At 36.8% G+C, this 20023-nt stretch overlaps 3 protein-coding genes across 6 annotated transcripts in view; 2 read left to right on the top strand and 1 right to left on the bottom strand.

Annotated features, from left to right (window-relative positions):
• LOC127965232 (collagen alpha-2(IV) chain) overlaps positions 1 to 2114 on the top strand; it is an 81501-nt gene extending 79387 nt beyond the window's left edge. Inside the window, exon 48 of the mRNA XM_052565924.1 lies at positions 4 to 2114. Coding sequence (XP_052421884.1) covers positions 4 to 258 — 255 coding nt within the window. The 3' untranslated portion in view covers positions 259 to 2114. The remainder of the gene's footprint in view (positions 1 to 3) is intronic.
• On the bottom strand, positions 1193 to 9758 carry LOC127965237 (ras-related protein Rab-20-like). Its single transcript, XM_052565930.1, has 2 exons — positions 9283 to 9758; positions 1193 to 4183 (listed from the first exon to the last, which is right to left on the bottom strand). Exons 1-2 carry the CDS (start codon positions 9470 to 9472, stop codon positions 3636 to 3638), a joined length of 738 nt encoding a protein of 245 aa, XP_052421890.1. The 5' UTR covers positions 9473 to 9758; the 3' UTR covers positions 1193 to 3635.
• Positions 9759 to 10208: 450 nt separating this feature from the next.
• LOC127965234 (ATP-dependent (S)-NAD(P)H-hydrate dehydratase) lies at positions 10209 to 19257 on the top strand. Of its 4 annotated transcripts, none has more exons than XM_052565928.1 (11): positions 10209 to 10623; positions 12035 to 12484; positions 13844 to 13982; positions 14369 to 14414; positions 14824 to 14912; positions 15115 to 15223; positions 15754 to 15804; positions 16071 to 16175; positions 18135 to 18255; positions 18346 to 18466; positions 18549 to 19257. In XM_052565928.1, exons 1-11 carry the CDS (start codon positions 10563 to 10565, stop codon positions 18697 to 18699), a joined length of 1443 nt encoding a protein of 480 aa, XP_052421888.1. In that variant the 5' UTR covers positions 10209 to 10562; the 3' UTR covers positions 18700 to 19257. The 4 variants fall into 4 exon arrangements, with proteins under 4 accessions (XP_052421888.1, XP_052421889.1, XP_052421887.1 ...); XM_052565927.1 differs by lacking the exon at positions 10209 to 10623 and adding an exon at positions 11179 to 11916 and having other exon boundaries at positions 12035 to 12454; XM_052565926.1 differs by lacking the exon at positions 10209 to 10623 and adding an exon at positions 11180 to 11916.
• Positions 19258 to 20023: the final 766 nt, after the last annotated feature.

The raw sequence follows: 20023 nt of genomic DNA, 5'->3' as shown, positions 1-20023 counted from the left end.
CAGCACACGGCAGCTGGAGATGAAGGTGGCGGTCAGTCTCTGGTGTCTCCAGGCTCCTGTCTAGAAGATTTCCGCACTACTCCCTTCATAGAGTGTAACGGGGCCAAGGGTACGTGCCACTACTTCGCCAACAAGCAAAGTTTCTGGTTGACATCTATCGAGCAGACCTTCCAGAGTTCCCCTTCCTCTGAGACACTGAAAGCCGGTCAGCTGTTGGCACGCATCAGCCGCTGCCAAGTGTGTATGAAGAACCTGTGAGCTGTAACCTGTGAACAACTTTGACACTATTGCAGCGAAGCAGCATCGTACTAAACACCAGCAGAACGAGCCATGCCAATACTTCATTCCAAACGTCAACCGGATGGCAACGTCACAAGTGAAATTACTTCATGTATTTAATGTATCACATATGACGGCCTCAGATTCCCTCTTCAACACTACTGTGTGCCTTATGACTGAAGATATGTACATGTGCAGAGCCAGAGATGCATTCAAGTATAGCTCTTTACTTTTATATATATAAAATGGTGCTTATTTTCTAACTTATTACCTCAGCATTATCAGACCTAAGTTAATATTACCAAAAACATACAGTTGAACCAAAGAAGCCCATGGTTTTGCACTTCTCCACTCTTCTGTGTTATGAGTAGCACTCCTTGAAAGGCAGGGTTGGGAATCAAGAACCGGTTCTTATTAAAAACAATTTTTTTTCTTTTTAAAGGCAGTATCTATTTACACTAAATGCATATAGCAGACTTCGTATTTACTCTCAGTACACTTAGCACAACTCTTCTTCCCAGCTAACAGGGAATGTTGGCAAGGTTCTCTCAAAGTTATGAAAACCATTCTTCTAGTAACATTGTTTTTTGGTTTCTGCACTTCGTGATTAGTTCTGTTAATGATTCTGGATGGTCTGCATTCACCATAATAAAATATCCCAAGCCGATCAGTGTTAATCTAGTTTTCTGACATCTGTGCATATAAATCAACTTTCTATTGTTTTATGTGATTAAATACAAACACACACATGCACGAAGCTTTGCAGACGTGGAGCATGACACATCTCATAAAAATGTAATTTGAAGCACGACTGTTGGTTTAATAAATATAACAAAGATTTACAAAGACCGCTCAATAGAATCTTGTTCTGAAAGGAGCTCATCATTTGACAACAGGGTTTTTGAGGATAGTGATTGCAATAAGAATTGGTTTCCAATCATTGTCAATTCTATCTTCTTTAAAAATGACTAAAAGAATCGTTAACAGAACCACTGAGTTCTGAATCTGAATCGTTTAATTCCAGACGATTCTCATCCGTATAGAACAGCCCTGACATCTATTAGGATCAACGGCACACTGATTAACTGTTTGGCTACTTTAAATACCGTGCTTTCTGTTAATATTTGAACTATTATATAAATATAATCTCACCAGACTTATACTAACACCATCTTCTGCTGCCTGTACATTATTTTTGCATTGTGTTTGTTTTTTTGTTGTGCTATATCTGAACAGCTTAGAATCAAGTATTACCCACATATTGTGTAATGTTGTCGCCTGACACTATTACTATTAGGTGGAGACAAAGAGTAGGGTGTTCATTTGGTATTTTGTTTCATAAAGGTCATAAACTCTTGAGACTTGAAGCTTTTAACTAGAGTTTTGTTCAGTCAGGAGGCTCTGGATTCTGGTTTGTTTGAGATGAACCCTCTCTTGGTTACCCCACTTGCACTGATTTTCTCTGAGGTTTACAGGACACATGTTCAGTCATCAGAAGACTTAAGTTCAATCTTTCTCCCTATTTCACATGCTCAAGCAGGCTTAAACGTGGTCAAGCTATTTTGTACTTTGAGCAGCTTTGGCCATTTTCAGTGCACATAACTCAAGTATTATTGTCCTGAAGCCCATAAACCACTAACCTGTCTTTGACACAATTAAAAAGAACCAAAAAAAAAAAAAGATTATAATTCAAAACACTTTTTGTATTGAAAACAAGTCACTGCTTTTTTTTTTTTATCGAATGTACTTTAAATGTAATTATGTGGAATATCTGAAGACATTGATTTTGACTTGTAGTGTTGAATAAACGAACAATAAAAGCTTTTTGTTTGTCACATTTGTGTCATCTCTCATTTTAATATCTGAACAATATCTACTTTGTAAAAAGGTTGGGGTGCAGTCTTTCTTTTTTTCTTTCAGAAATTAATATTTGTACTCATCAAGGAAGCAATTATTGAAATGTGATAGCAAAGACATTTAAAATGTTCCAAAAGATTTATATTTTAAATCAATTATCTTCTTTTAATGAATTAAAAACAGGTCAGGTTTCACAAAAACACAACAATACTAAGCATATTAGCATATTTACGTATAAGCATAAAAATCTGCATATATGAATGATACCTGAAGGACCATGTGACAATGAAGACTGGAATAATGATGCTGAAAATTCATCTCGCAGGAATAAAATTACCTTTAAAGGGATAGTTCACCCAAAAATGAAAAGTCTGTCATTAATTATCACCCTTGTGTCGTTCCAAACCCGTAAGACCTTATTTCATCTTCTGAACACAAATTAAGATATTTTTTATGTAATCTGAGAAATTTCTGATCCTCCATAGACAGAAACAATATTACCGCAATAAATGCACAGAAATGAGGCAAGGTCATCAGAGTACCCCAGAACCAAATCAACCTAACGAGCATTGTTTATGTTCAGCACGTGTGCACCATCTACTGGACGTAAACAGCGCTAATTACCTTGATTACGTTATGGGGTACTCTCCAAAATGGCAGTCACTCCAGGAGAAGAATTACTGAATAAATTATTTTTTGCGCACAAAAAGTATTCTCATAGCTTCGTAGAATTACAGTTGAACCCCTGATGTCACATGGACTACCAATGTCCTAGCTACGATTCTGTGTTGGTCGTGGTAATATCCTTGCTGTCTAGGGAGGGTCAGAGAGCTCTCGGATTTCATCAAAAATATCTTAATTTGTGTTCTGAAGATGAACTAAAATTTTGGGTTTATAACAACATGAGGGTCATTAAATGACAGAATAATTGGGTTAACTATCCTTTTAAATATTTTAAAACGGTTATTTTAAAATGCAATACTATTTGCATAAGAGAGTACTTAATTTTTTTTTTACAAATCCCAAAACTTAGTAGTGTACTTAATAAAGCTACTGCACACAAACCACAGACTAACCCGTTTATTCCAAACTTTGGGAATTTTTAATTTTCTCAAATTAGAATAAGTGAGGCAGTATAAGAAAATATTCATGTGATTTCCACAAAATATAAATGTACACCAGATGTAATAAAAAAAAAATTAAAGAAAAAAAAAATCAGAGATATGTTCATTTCATTTTTCAATGCATTTTTTTTTTTTTTTTACACAAAATTAAAACAGAAAATAAATCAGCTATTCTGCATGATTATCAAGTGCTTCTATCTTTTAATTCCCCCCAAAAAGTTTTTAATACTGTTCTGGAGAAAAAATGAAAGAAAAAAAAATACATATGTAAATAGCTGTAGTTTACATGAATTCTAGTTTTAGGTCTGATTTTGATCCATTCCTCCTTTGGCACGAATTGATAACAATTCTCACGTCTCCTATGTTTGTCCAGCTCTAAGCACAACATCCTGCTTTAGTCCTTTTTGCCTCCATTGGCATCTCCAGGTCCACAGTGGCGCTCTCTCCCTCGCTCCTTTTCTTCAGGATGGAGGGCAGAACCAGTTCAAAGAGGGTTTCAAACAAAGCGTCCACATTATAACCCGTTTTAGCGCTTGTCTCAAAGCACATCTTCTCTGCCGGCAGACAGGCCTTCTCCTCCAGGCCTTTGTAGCGAAGCACGCGGCCGTACAGGGCCATGGCGTCCTCTCTGCTGACCTGTTTGTGCTGAAGCGGAGTGGCGGGAGGAGTCGGACATGTGACCACAGGCTGGGGTTCGTCTCCTCGCGCGCTCTCTGTGTCTGGTTCTTGAGCGTGAGTGTCGGTAAGGTCTGCTTTGTTACCCACAATGGCAAATATGCAGTCAGAGTTGGCAGTGTCAGTCAGGGACAGGAAGCGGTTTTCCAGCTCAACCAGGCTTTGCCAGTTGGTAACGTCATAGGTGAGGATAACTGCAGCCGCGCCACGGCAGTACATGGAGCCCAGGCCATGAAACTGCTCTCGACCTGAACAAAACAGAAAACACAAGCAGGAGTGTAAAGCACAGGCATGAAGTACTGTTCTTCAGTGTAGATTTGGAGAATTTGCACTTTATTTGAGCTCCGTTTCAACTGAATGCTTCTACATGACTTTTCTAAGACAAAATCATAAAAAATCCACACTATTGGATGTTTTGACTACATCATTGCTTTCCGAGAAAGAGAAGAAAATGGTGGCCTGAGCGGCTTCAACATGTTGTGCGTCAAAGATGATAACACCTAATACATAATGCACACAAGCATAAATTTGTTCTTCACTTGATGAACTGACAGGTGACTTTAACTTCGCTCAACTTCTCTTGTTTAAAAGATTAAGGCAGTTATCCAAGTTTAATGATTCGTTCCCAAATAAAGTGATGGCCAAAATAATTAGAACACATGAAAGATCTGAAAATATTGACCTTTTATTGCCTCCAAAAAATTATTTCAATTCAAAATGTTCATGGAACACACAGATGGTTGCTCTGAGCACAACAAATATCAGATGAAGTGTCGTACTGTTTTTATGCACTATTGACTTTAATATGTGGTTATAACAGGACATCTCTCTGGGATAATGTCAATATATTTCCTGAGAACTTCAACATTAATGTTATCCCATGCCTTCCGCAACTCAAGCCAAAGGCTTTCCTTTGAATGTACAATAGATCTGTCCAGTTTATTTTCCAACTCACCACAAATATGGGGTTTAGATCCGGACTTTGAGGGGCTCAGTCCATTATTTTCTGAATTCCAGCACATTCCTTCCTTCACAGGTAGTTCCGGCAATAGTTTGTTTTATTGGTATTGTAATGGCCAATTCAACAAAAACAACTGAAATCTCTTAAATATGCCAAGTGTACACACACACTAACAGTTTTCAGGATATTAGTTTCAGTTTGACTGAACTTGGTGTGCATTTGAGAGTTGCCAAGAAACAATGATTAAACATGAACAAAACCTGCTGTACAATATTTTGTGTTTTAAGGGTACTTCGGTGAGAAAAGTTCAGTTTTACTGTACTTGTAACAGCCCTGCTGATGGTGATTCACTCAACAGAATTAAACACAAGTGACCTGAATATTTCTAAGAGGCCAAATCTACTTATGAAAGACAATGCAGAGTTAAATAATGAAAACAAACCTTGTTTCACTTTCTCCTTTAAAAAGAAAGCCAAAGGTTTTTGGTCATGATACAGAGAGCTGTAACAGCAGAAATACAAGAGTTCATTGTTGTAGAAATATGTAGTAGTCTTCAACTAGCTTGGCTTCTGCTGTCTGTGTCTGAAGGCTGAGAGAGAAACAAAGCTCTCTTCATTTGTGCCTCTTGCATTATAAAAATTAGTACTTATAAAGGCTCAGTTTAATTTTACAATACTTGCATAACAATAATAAAAAAAAGTTTAAGGAATCAAATTAAGGAATTCAGTTTACATTACCCATTGGCATTAAAATCTTCATTGTACATTTAAAAAAAAAAAAAAAAAAGTAACTTTAGCAACTCACCCTTCCCCAGTGAAACTAAAAAGTGGTTTGTTTGAGACTTCCTGATGTCAGAAAGATACATACATTTCTCAGATGCTCTTATCCAAAGATATCCAAGGCATACATTTTATCTTCCATGAATTCCCTGCTATTCAACCCCATTAACTTGCGTTGCTAGCAGCATGCTAAGCTGTCTGAGCTGCAGGAACAACAACAATAGCCACTCAGACATGGTGAGCTAATACAGAGGAAGTAAGCTTTACTATTATTACCCATCACCAGATGAACTAATGATAAGAATAAAATGGGTTAAAGTTCATGTAGCACCTGCTGCTCTGCAGATCCTTCAGAAGAATGCAAACATTACAAATAACTGACTAAACATCTCTGAACATTTCAGCATGATCTCAGTCTGAATGTCATATTTGCTGCTTTTGACACTTTCAATCATCAGATCCTTGTGTCTGCCCTCTCATCACTGGGCATCACAGGGATTTCACTTTGCTGATTTGAATCTTATCTCACTGCTAGGTCTTTCAGGGTGGCTTGGGGAGTGGAGGTAACCCGAGCACATCCACTTATCACTGGGGTTCCTCAGGGATCAGTTCTTGGACCCCTCCTCTTCTCCATATACACTACATCACTGGTTCCCATCATACAGGCACATGGTTTCTCCAACCATTGCTATCCTGATGACACACATCTTTCATTTCAACCAGATGATCCAACAGTAGCTTCATAGATCTCAGGCTGTCTGGTGGACATCTCGGCAAGGATGAAAGAACATCACTTACAGCTCAAAAAAAAAAAAAAAAAAAAAAAACAACTCGGCTGTTAAACACCTTTCTTCCTACAGCAGTCAGGCTGCTAAATCAGAGTTTGTGAAATTATAGTGGTGGTTTATATATATGGATCCTCATCAAGCCTGCATTTATTTGATCAAAAAATAATAATAATAATAATAATATTGTGATATATTATTACAATTTAAAATAATTGTTTTTAAATTTATTATACTTTAAATTATCATTTATTTCTGTGATGCAAGGCTGAATTTTTAGGATCATTATCACATGATCCTTTAGAAATCATTCTAATATAATGATTCATTATCAAAGTTGGAAACAGTTCTGCCGCTTAATATTTGTGATATGTAACATGTGATACCTTTTTAGGATAATTTGATGAATACAAAGTAAAAAAAAAAAAAAAAAAAAAAAAAAAAAAAAAGAAGCTATGTTTTTAAAATATAAATATTTTGTAATAACAATATACACTACTGGTCAGTAATTTGGAGTCAGTTTTCTTTCTTTTTTTTTTAAATAAAATCAATACTTTTATTCAGCAAGGATGTGTTAAATTGATAAATTGAAAGTGATACTAAAGAAAATATATTATTAGAATATATATTATTAGATTTTTTTTTTTTTTGAATAAATGCAGTTCTTTTTAACCTTTTATTCATCAAATATATTAGACAGCAGAACTGTTTCCAACAATCATAATAAATCAGAATATTAGAATTATTTCTAAATGATCATGTGATAGACTGGATGTTACATGTGACACTGAAGGCTGGAGGAATGATGCTGAAAATTCAGCTTTGCATCACAGGAATACATTTTTTTTTTTTTTTACAGTATATTCAAATAGAAAACTATTATTTTAAGTTGTAATAATATTTCAAAATATTACTGTTTTTTTCAGTATTTTTGATCAAATAAATGCAGGCTTGATGAGCAGAAGAAACCTCTTTCAAAAACATTAAAAATATTAATGTTTCCAAACTTTTGGTCTGTACTGTAATATATATATATATATATATATATATATATATATATATATACACATACACGGAGTATTTTAAATAATTTTGCTAGAGTATTTATGTTTTAGTATTTCTAAATCATTTTTACTGAAATATCTGTTTTTTATAATGCACTGAACTGTAAGCTGTTGATGTGTAAAACACAATTTCATTACTATGCAACACATAGTAATGACAAATAAAGCATCAATCAATCAATCAATATCACTTGTCACTCTATATCTCCCAATGATATGTCTTATTTGAATGCTTAGTTTTATGCTCAAAGCTATGCAGTTTGTATTGTTTGGAACAAAACAATGTATGATTGAGAGATTTAAGAGAGGGACAAATAAATGTTACTCAAAAGCTTTAAGTATCATATTTGATGCATAAATGATTATGCAGTACGTAATTATTTAGGAAAATAATAAAGTAATCCTACATTTCTTCAGTCCAGAAAATCTTTAAAGATGAATAACACTATGAAAGTTAAAAATATTCTAACATTATAAGATTAATTTGAGATTTCACAGCAAAAAGGCATGTTTACTATGACCCGAAGGGGGAATTTTAAGATTATACTAGCAAATTTATTGCTAAAAAAAACTATCAATCAGAGGGCAGAAGGCATATAGAAGTTTTGATCAAGTTGATAATTTAAAGGGGCCTTCAAAAATGTATAAAGTGGGCTTTTTTTTTTTTTGTAAGGTTAAAGGCATAGTGTAACATGAAAATGAACTAACAAAAAATTAAGGGAATTTTGACATCTGATTTTCCTCATATGGTGACACGACATGCTCAGTACTTCTTTCTAGGTAATTCAGGTCTTTCCACTAAACCCAAACAGGATCACATTTGAAATTGAGAATAAAAAGCTTCAAAACATCTTAATTTAACTGTGAACATTCCTCCTAGACCACCACCCATGAGAACAACTGTATGTGTGACCAGTAAAACCATGAGTTTCCACACACACACACTCACCCGCCCACACAAACACACAGATTCAACACACACTCATCTGACTTGCACACAAGCATGTGACTTTTTGCCTGTAAAGAGACAGCAAACAGCTCTACATGAGGTCATCGGTCATCTGAACAGAATAATATTACACAGGAAATGACTGAAAAAGGACATCCTTTTTACATTACACAGATAGATATAATATAATACTATAATATACTTATTACCTATCTGTAATATATAGATTGCTATGTCCTGTGTCATTTAACTTTGGGTTATTATCCAAGAGTCCAAAAGGCTTGTTAAATAATTGCCTTTAATGGGTGAAGTTTTCAAACATTGACCAAAAGCATTCATCTTCAGGTTTACTCATTTAAATAAAAGGAAGGTGAATTGCGCATATTAAGTAAAATTTATATGACATCCTTTATATATTTAAAAATTCTGCATATTTTGAAGTAGGTCAAATTATGTGAACTTCAACCATGACAGGACCAGTTCTTAAATATACCATCTGAATAAGGAACAAAAAGTGCTGACATTAACAAAATAACCAAAAAATAAAAAATCATTGTGAGTTAGCAGTTCTTAACTATAAATATTATTTTTTATTTTATTTTATAAAAGCTTCAAATATGAAGCAGTGCATTTAGGAAAACACACAAAAATAATTATAAAACAGATATATTGTCACTTTTATCGCACATGGCCTTTAACATAGTTATAAGATAAGCTGACTTGATATTCTTTTTACATACAGCTTTTGAAAAACATACTGTAATAACCTGTCGTTGTATTTTGTGGTCTGTTGTACTAAAGTAGCCCACCTGCAGTGTCCCATATGGAAATGTTGTAGGGTCCCCACTGTTTGAGGAAGAACGCCCCTCCGACTGTGCTGATAGTGTCCTTAAACCTCCTCTCCGTGTATCTGTGGAGGAGAGAAGTCTTCCCCACGTTCATGTCCCCCAGAATGACGATTTTCACGTCGGGTTTCTTGGTCCTTGAGGCCTGAGACATGTCTCCAAACACATGCCACTCACGCAAACTCAACTCTTACATGCAAGATCGCCATATAAACAATCCAGCTAACTTATCGGTCTCCGCGCTTTAAAAGCATGCTCTTATTACCTCCAGTCTGACGATCTCCGTACAAAGTTTGTCGAAATAAACCCCAGTCGGGTGTGTTAGAAAATTCAATAGTAATTGTTCCCTAGTGTATCTGGTAACGACGCCGATTTTCTAACTACAGAACTTTCAAGTCGGGTTTAACACTAACAGTAGTGCTGTCCGATTCGTCAACGAATCATTACATGAATCATTTGAGTCAAATCTTTTCTATGAATAGTTTAAGATTCGATCAGGAACTGAGTCACTCCGAGCTACTTTTGAGCTAAAAACTAATATAACGTCGTTTTTTACATTAACTGTATTATTGTTGAATGTAAATATTATAGTTATGACTTTGTTTATTTATTTATTTATCTATCAATTGAATGATGACTGCAACTGGGACACGATAAATATGCTAATTAATAAAAACGTACACTTTAAAAGGTTTATTTGAACATTTAGGAGTAAGTTGGGTTGTCAGAGATATAATATAATACAATAACTTATGATAATGACGTGTGACTAGAAATCACTATTTTGAATTTTTAAGTGAATCGTTCAAAAGTATCGACTCGCGGAAATGAATCAGGCTTCTTATCAAACGGCGGTGGGCGGGGTACATTTACTTGAGCGCTAACGTCACAGGAAGTAAACAGTAAAGGCGGGGCTAAATAAATTTCGCTGTTATTCCTTTTTAATGGCATTGTAACCAGTCTTCGCTACAGTGGGTACCATAGTTGTGTGTTTATTTCATGTCAAATATGGACGGAATTTTGCTTATGTCATCACGCATAAGCGACAAAGCAGAGCGTCAGCGGAAGTCTGATGAATATAGCGGGAGGACAGGACATGTCTACTGTGTGTAACAAAGATCTATAATCAGAATAAATTCTGAACTTTCTCCTGTTATCTGACTGGATACTGCAGCCAATCCCCAACATAGAGCTCCACATCTCTCTCTCTCCTCCTGAGCAGTGCTTGTTTACCCGAGAACTTGATGAATCTTCTCAAACGTACTGCCTTCATCTTCTCTGAACAGACACCGAGTCTGGCGCTTGGTAAGATCTGAGTATATCAAACTAATGTAATGCATGGACTGAAATGTGCTCTTGTTGGAGTGAAACTGTAACCAGTCCTGTTTTGCAACAGTGTTGCTGTGTGATGAAGGTAGATGCAGAGTTGAGTGGAACATGGTATGCACACAGTGGGGTACAGATTCTCCCAAACTTCTTTAATTAACTGAGTGCCTTTTTAATGTAATTAGCGTAACATTTTGAGTGAACTCTTGTCGTTTGTGTAATCAAGTATGCTTGAGGAACATTTAAAAGGTATTCACGTGTCTTGTCATCATTAAGCATGTTATATTGATTTCCATTTAGGATTGTTTTGTCAGTATTAAACTGAATCGCATGTTCTGGAAGTCATGGACCGCACTGTGTTTTGTAATTTATTTATCAGTTTTGTGATTTGACTCAAACTCTCAAGCGTAACTCTTGTTTCCAAACAATGGGCACGATAAGCTGAGCTTACAAAGTGAAGAAGTTGTTTCCTAAATCTGTTCTTGGATGTAGATATTCTCAAAGCTTTTTGACTTTTTTCTTCGCCGAGCCGTGTAGCGCACGGTTGTGGTGACGTAGAACACAACATCGCGGTGACGTTCTCTCTGTTGTTGGCGCGGTAAACACTGGCGAAGTTCTAAGCAGCTTTGCATAAAGCAGCCCTGGTCTGTTAATCTCTGCGATTCGGCGAGGCCTTTGTCGCTATGCGCTCGGAAACCGCGTGAAGCGTCGTCGAAACGAGGCCTAGCTCTCGCCGATTGATCGATGCGAAGCCGACTCGGATCGCTTCGACCATCATGTTAGTGAACGCAACGCGCGGTTTCCTGTGGTCGGACATGGAGACCCGAGCGCTGTTGAATATCTGGGGCGAGCACGACGTGCAGACGGCGCTGGACGGTAACTTTAGGAACAGCCACGTTTACCGAGACGTCGCGAACCGTTTGTGCGAACTGGGCTTCGATAGGACACCAGACCAGTGCAGAATACGGGTTAAGAGCTTAAAGAGGCAGTATTTTCAAGCGAAGGAGGGATCCAGGAAAAATGGGCAGTACCACAAGATGTGCAAGTTCTACGATGAGATGGAGAGGATACTGAGCAACAGATCCTTATTAGAGAGGCAGGATATCGATAGTGTTGCTGTTGGGGGAGATGAAACGATGGATGAAGATGCTGAGAGTACTGAACTCTTGCAGGAGGCTCACATGGATGGCAGTGGTGAATGCTCCTTTATGGAGCACCCGGTCAAAACTGAGTACCCACCCTGCCCCATTCCAGTGACAGTGGGAGGAATGAGTATGTCAACAACTTCTGATCTGTCAGAAAGCAACAATCTGCCATCTTTAGCAATATCGGTCTGGTTTCCCATATGTATGTGTGTGCTTGTTAATATTCATGTGTTTTTCTCTCAAAGGTTCATTTCCAACCAAACAGATCAGCCTGACCAAGACCAACCCACCGGCAAGCTCGTCCAGCAGGCCACGGAGAAGCAAGAAGCGCTTCGCGAACATGTCGCTGGAGAAGCTGATGGAGAAGTTCCTGGAGCAGAGCATGGAAGCAGAAGACAACTTCTACAGACTCGAGCAGCAGCGTCTTCAGGCTGAGGATAAGCGCAGAGAGGAGGAGCATTCCAGAGAGCTGCAGATGCTACAGATGTTGGGCCAGATATTTAATGGCATTCGCACACCCTCTACTGCACCGCAGGCCACTCCGCAGCCTTCATGTATCCCCCAGACTAACCCCGCCGTACCCCTCACGCGCCCCACTTTTGGGAATCGTAACCATCCTCCTGCCTTGACCGAGTTTGTCAGCCGCAGCCAGCCAGCCGGCCCAGGTCTGCTCATGGAAGAGAGTGACGCTCAATGTTCGTGTAGAGTTGCCATTTATTTCGAACTAGCATTTGTCACACATTCATAAAGTGGAGATAAACACAACGTTTTCTTGCTGAAGTCCCATGAAAAAAAAGTTCACCCAAATATGGAAATTCTGCTGTTATTATTATCATTATTTTGGTGGAACACAGAGATTTGATCGAATTTTAAAGAAGGTATATTTTGGTCCTTGTACATTGGGCTCATTCGTTTTTTGATTTACATTTATACATTAGGCAGACATTTTTATCCAAATGTCTCCAATCGCATTTGAAGAACAACTTTTAATTTTTACTAGCGCTTGGGAATCTCTGAGAATCAAACCCAGGACCTTGGCATTGCTGCTAGCACCACAATCTATAGGAAAGATTCTTTATTAAATATTTAAAGAAGAAAAATTAAATAAACTGCTTGATTATTAGATTTAAATATGTGTCCAGACATGACACGCCCCCTTTTCATCGATTGGTCAACCATTGATGAGTCCGTGGCATCAACAGAATAATAATCACACACTGCTGTAGTTGTACAGATTTTTAAAGGGGTACCGGTAATTGCAACTAGAGACTATTTTGTCTCTTTCTCTCCTCAAAAAATGTTTTGACCTAATATTACCCGAACACTCAAGGTATTTATGTGCATTCGACCTCATCGCATAAAGTCAGATAAATTTTTAATAAATGAAATAATCATTCTTTTCTACTTTTGTCTTCTCTTAATATTACTTTAAAAAGGAATGAACTCGATGTACACTTATCTATTTTCCATACAATGACAATGCTATATAAAGGCTCCAAAACCATAAAAGTGGTCCATAAAGCCATATGTAGAAGTATTATAGCTTTATGTGGCATAAACTAATATTTTTCATCATTTTTCAATGATAATCCTCCCTAGTGCTTAAGCTCTGAAATGCTGTTTGCGTTCACATTCAGACTTCAAAATAGATATAGAATAAAAGATTGATTCTGTAAAAAGGGAAGTGAGAATTTGAATCTACAGCAAAGAGACAGATTCAAGCTTAAATGGCTTCAGAGGACTCCGATATAGAGGACAAGTTGTATGGGCTTATCATTCTTTTATGATAATTTTGGGCCATATGGATCTTCAAAGATTGTCTATGAACCGTTGGATGGAAAAGAACTGAAAGCAACAACAAAATTTGAATTGACATGAGCAAATTATGTGAAAATGACAGAATTTTCATTTTGGTTGAAACTGATTTTCTTTTTTCTTTTTTTTTGCAAAGTACAGACCTTTTAAAATGACTAGTCTAATCCCAATGCATGGAACTGAAGTAAGTTGGTCTGGTTGTGATGAATTTAATTATCGTTACTATACTCTTGTCTCAGTCATAGAGCGCTCTTTCTCTCTGGGAACGGCAGCGGTGGACAATGTCATTCCTCTTGTAAGAAACACAATTCCTCCACTTACGTCCAAAAAACACAAGGGTCAGGACGGACGCATTGGAATCATTGGAGGATGTCAAGAGTAAGTGCTGCACAGATCTTTCTCAGGGCTATACACTTACGAAATGACTGTAAGCAGCTGTGGTGAAGCTTCAGTGGGCTCTGCACATGCATGGCCGACTAATCGGATTTAACCTTTTTAAAAATGAGATATTTGGGGGAAATGATCAGACTTTATAGTAGGTAGCCTTAACTACTTTGTACTAATATTAAATAACAATAAATGCTTAAGAATTTATTATTATTTTTTTTTAATATAGTTTTTATGTTTCCTTTCACTTTTTCACTTTTAACCACATACCATCAAGGCATGCTCTGCCACAACAGTGTTTTTATAAATGGTTACTTTTTATTCTGTCTGTATGTAAATTTGCTTGGTGACGCTTATATTTTTGCACTTCTTGTAAGGTACACAGGAGCACCTTTCTTTTCAGCTATCTCGGCTTTAAAAGTAGTAAGTATTCTGTTGAAAATTCACTTTTTTTTCTCATCTGCATTTTGTCTTTGCATACTACAGTGAATAGTGAAGTGGATTTTAACTCATATTAATCAAAGATCTTGAACAAAATATATTATGCAGCATTACTATTATGTTTTTAGCATTGGTAATAATAAGTAATGTTTCTTGAGCACCACATCAACATATTAAAATGATTGGATAAATGGTTCGCTTACCCCAAAATCAAACTTCTGTCATGAATTACTCGCCCTCATGTCGTTCTAAATCTAAGACCTTTGTTCATCTTCAAAACGCAAACTAAGATATTTTTGATGGAATCTGAGAGCTTTCTAACCCTCTGTAGACAGCAACCACTGCAATGTAATGTTCCAATCACCTTCTAGTCATCCTGTCTGTTTTCCAGGGAGCCGATCTGTCTCATGTGTTCTGCACCAAAGACGCAGCTCCAGTCATCAAGTCCTACAGTCCTGAACTCATCGTCCATCCAGTGCTGTAAGCTGGAACTCGCATTAGACAATCCATAATTGCAAGTGAATTTTATCAAATATCTCCGGTGGCCAAAAGAAGAGTTTCTGACAAGTAATTTTGTATGGATCTCCAGGGATATTTGATTCAGTCCTTTTTACCAGCTGAATCACGTTGGGTTTATTGTCATGTCGAGAGAGATTTGAGCATGATGGTGCTGTTTCTCCAGAGACAGTCCCAATGCTGTGGAGGAGATGGAGAAATGGCTGCCCAGGCTTCACAGTCTGGTTGTGGGACCAGGTCTGGGGAGGGAGGAGATGCTTCTGAAGAATGCTAAGGCAAGAGAAATGATACCATACAAAAACTTCTTTAATAAAGTCAATAATCCCCCCGGTTTCACAGACAAGGTTTAAGATTAGTCCCAGACTAAAGTGTAAGTCTGTGCAGTTTTGACTGAAAGAAACTCAGACAGTTCACAGACTGATCTTAAAATACATCAGTGCCTTTGTTTTGTCTCAAGATGCAAGTAAGTAATGTTTTTTTTCTCATTGAACTATGGCCTAATCCTGGTTTAGTCTAAACCCTGTCTGTGGAACCAGGCCAATATGAAACACAAATGGCATTAATATATTATCTTTAAAAAAGGTAAATTCCATCTGATTCCCTTTCATAGTACCAACTATTTTATTGACGTTTGATTTTCAAAAACGTGGAAAAGAATTAGGTGTGTCTAAATTAAGAATGTTTATTTATTTATTTTTTTTTTTGGTCAAATGCATTTCTAAAGAGCTCAGTAATTTTGTGTATTTTCACATCTATGTTTCTGTGGGTTTAAATGAATTAACGTTCGGCATATGCTTTCTTTTAGGAGATTATTGAGAGGTCAAAGCTCAGAGGAATTCCAATCATCATCGATGCTGTAAGTACTGTTTTCACTGACACTTTTGTTGTTGCTGAACAATGTGTTTTCTTACTGAGCCGATAGATGTAGTGTACAGATGGAGAACTGGGTCAGAGCTCAGAAATGGCTTTTTATATGATATAGTGTTAGTGATCTGTTGCATAATGTCTGGAATGATGTAAAAGCATGACCTTGAACCAACAACAATGTTTTTCTGAATTAGCAGGCTAGGAATTTGCTGGATAAAATACTCACTTAGTGTATGTATACACTGCACATTACAGGATGGGCTTTGGTTAGTCGCAAAAGAACCCTCAGTCATTCAAGGATATCAGAGAGGAATCCTCACACCCAACTTTATGGAGTTTACCCGTCTGTACGAGGCCATGGTGAGTTTTGAATCTATTAATATCCTCCTCTATGTCTATGCAGCTGAGCAAGATCCTTTTGTTTGTAATATCGAAGGCTCTTTTTACATCTGGCTTTGTCATTCATCTCATCTTATCAGACTATACGATACTTTGCCTGGTATTGTATGCAGCTCAGATCTGTTTCATATGCTCACTTGTGATCAGATCACCTGACATAGATGTTATTGCTATGTATAAACTGAGCCTTTGTTTTTACAACATTGCTTTCAGTGCATGCCCGGTTCCAGAATCGGATAACAGAGGTGCTTCTGAAATTAGTGAGGGAGCTTTAGTAAGGTGCAGATGTAATGAACCTAAGGAACAGCTCCTAAGCACCACCATAACAAGAATAACAATATGCACTCAATAGATTATACGTTTTGCAAGTCATTACCAGCATTTCTAAAGATGCGTTATTACAGTTTCAGCGGAGGGTGCTTATCACCTCAAGTAACTCGGTAAACTGGGCCTGTTTCACTGTTATGCTCTTTCTACACCGGGGGGTTCAATCCTGTTCCTGGAGGACCAATGTCCTGCAGAGTTTAACTCTAGCCAGCTCCAACAGCTGGAACCTTGATTAACTGGTTCAGGTGTGTTTAATTGTGGTTGGAGCTAAACACTGCAGGGACACTGGCCTTTTAAGAACAGATTTGGACACCCCTGTTCTAGACCACTGGTTCTCATCCAGGGACTGGTGGCCACTAGGGCGCCTCAGCAAACTTCCAGGGAGCCCTAAATAAGTCTTAAAGTCAGGGTTGTTAAGAGTTTGAACATTTCTGATTTGCATGGGAAGTTAAGATTAAGAATTAAGAATTTTGGAAATTGTCCAAGTTGGAATTTCCAGGAATTAAAGAGAATGAATCTTACAAACCGTATAATACACAAACAGAAATATAAAATGTCAGTTGGTGCACATGGTATTGTTCTGTAGAATAAGATTAGAAAAAAGCTTGTAAAAAACACCAATGAAATGCCATGCACAGATATTTAAATAGTTACCTGGAATGGTAAAAAAAAATATTTTACAATTGTTGCTGGACAAATTAAGAAAACTAGGCTAGGTATACAGAGTAACACTCCACATTTAAGCATACTAAATTAAACCATAACCTAAAACTGATGCACTATGCACTTTACACTTTGTGCTTATGCACTGTTATCAACCAAGTAGTGTATGAAATATTTAAGGTGTTTATCATTAATAATCGGAGTCTGATAGCCCCTTCCCCTTCGCTATGTAATTAAAGCAGTGACATTTGAGTGCATAAAGTGTCCAGCCTTCCACACTTAAGTTGTTAAATTGCAACATCCGGGTGTGTAAAGTGCACTTTTTGTTTTTATAATTTTCAGTATGAACACACTACATGCACTATTTATAGTACAGAACATCATTGAATAGTGCATAAGTACAGGATTTGGGACACACCTTACGTTCTTGTATGAACAGAAAACTGGCTAGCATTACATTTGAGCTAGGTTTAGCATATGTCATTTTCTGGCTAGCTAGCTGCTGTATAAACACATTTTGATTTAGAATTTGTTGAACTTTAATAGATCAAATATATTTACCCTGGTACTATCATCAAAACATACTTGACTGCTCAGATGCAGAAGTTTTGACTTCAGCAGTCCTGCTGTAGTCTGCAGATTCTAGAAATTATTTGTGCATGTGAGGAATGAGCAGAGTAGAAATTCAACAGAATTTGCATTTAATCTGGTAGTTTTAAACAAAGCTATGCTGCATTTTTTTTTTTTTTTTTAAGATTAGTTCCCTTATCTGCAATTTTGCCATTTCCAGTTTATTTCCTTGAATTCTTATATATTCCTGTTCATTTCCATAAATACCCAATGATTTGCTTAAACAATAATAAAAATAACTTTACCGACACCCAATACATACAATTTCAGTATACATACTAAAACAAACTTTGATTTCAGCATCATGAACCTCTGGACAGCACGGACCACAAGAGAAGTGCTCAGCAGCTCAGCATCGCCATGGGCCACCTTACCTTGGTTTTGAAGGGGGAGGAGGACATTATTACTGACGGAAAGAACAGTTAGTGGTGTTCTTCACACGTTCAGACTTCATGAGGTTCCAGTGCACCGTTTTCTGTCTCTAACGTGTTGCTTGTCTTCCTGCTCTCAGTGCTGAGCTGTAGTCAAGAGGGCAGTGGGCGGCGCTGTGCGGGACAGGGAGATCTACTCTCCGGTTCATTAGGAGTCTTCGCCCACTGGGCGTTCAGCTCACCTCCAGATGCAATTAAAGGGTAAGCTGCTCCATAATCAGTAGTTGTTTGATGCTTCATTGCACATCACTTTCAGTTTAATAATAAATGTTGCTTTTTCCAGCATGAATCCCTCGCTGGTGGCTGCATTCGGTGCTACGTCTCTGACAAGGCAGTGTAATCGCCAGGCCTTCCACAAACACAGCAGATCCACCAGCACCTCTGACATGATCCAGGAGATAAGCAGCGCTTTCAAGAAGCTGTTTGAAAGCTAAACTACATGCGTGTCTATTCTTTTTCATGGTCATTATTAAGACTAAAGGTGTGCGTCACAATGCTACTCCTATTAAATAAAAGCGAAGTACGTTGTTGAGCACCTTTTTTCCTTTTTATTTTGAAGTGCCTCTTTGTAGTTTCAACTACTTCTCCACCTTCATGTGTGTGGTGGCCCTCTCTGAACGTCATACCTTATTTTAACATCTGTGTCTTTAGATGTGTGTGTGTGTTATGTTTGCGAGTGTTTAGATTTGGATCTGGTAACCCACCAAGAGATAACACTGTCCCTTTATGAATGAATTGCTGTCTTAACTACTAGCTGCAATTTATTGATTGGTCTGCTTGAAAATGTTCACTTTCAAGTATTCAAACAAATGCTCTACCTTTATAGTGGATGTTCTCCTTACATTAAGCTGTCTAACACCTTATTTTCCGTCAGTAACTCACAATCCCTGTTTAGTATGTGGGACAAATTACAAATAATTGAAAGTGGCTGTCACTTTTAGATATAGTTTGCTATCCTACGTATTAAACTAACATGAACATTTTATTTAAAACTGTTTCTGTTTTGTATTATTCACTCTGTGTAAATATTGTTTTGTTACTAAATGTACTTTAAATATTTGTTACTTTAAATATTGGATTGTTACTGTAATATTATTCAATTTTAGAAGTAGTTACATAACCAGTGATGACACCGAGACATGAGAAACATGTCTATAGAAATCTTGTGTCTACTTTTAAATGAACTAATTCAAATCGAAAACGAATATTCTCTGATTATGTAATCTGAGAACATAATTTATGTAATTTATTCTTACCTACATTAATTAACGTTATTTTATGCTATTATACGGATTTTGCTAGTTGGGCTTTTCCTGAACATCTTGCCAAACTGAAATGTATAATTTAACTTAACCTTTTTTTTTTTTTTTTGGCTGTTATTCCGAGTATTTCTATTTGCTAACCAAATTATAAAAATGTTTAAGTATTACAGTTGTTTTAAAGCTAAAAGGCTAAACTATTCTATGTTTGAAGCAAGAATAAAGAGTTTAATTTCTATTAAGGTTTATAGAAATTTTAAAATGTAGCCTAATTAGGGATTTTAATAATTAAGTTAATTTTCAGACAGAGTAATTAGTAATTTAAATGCAATATTGATGATTTAATTAATAATCCTAATTATTTTTTGTAAGCAACTTACCCAGCACTGCACACAACTAATAATAGCTGTATTTCCAACTGATTTTAATGATTTAATTTTAGATTATTTGTCTAATAGTGTGTGTGTGTATATATATATATATATATATATATATATAT

This window comes from Carassius gibelio, chromosome B9, assembly GCF_023724105.1.
Source record: "Carassius gibelio isolate Cgi1373 ecotype wild population from Czech Republic chromosome B9, carGib1.2-hapl.c, whole genome shotgun sequence".
Taxonomy (NCBI): domain Eukaryota; kingdom Metazoa; phylum Chordata; class Actinopteri; order Cypriniformes; family Cyprinidae; genus Carassius; species Carassius gibelio.
This window is presented reverse-complemented; position numbering and strand designations above follow the sequence as displayed.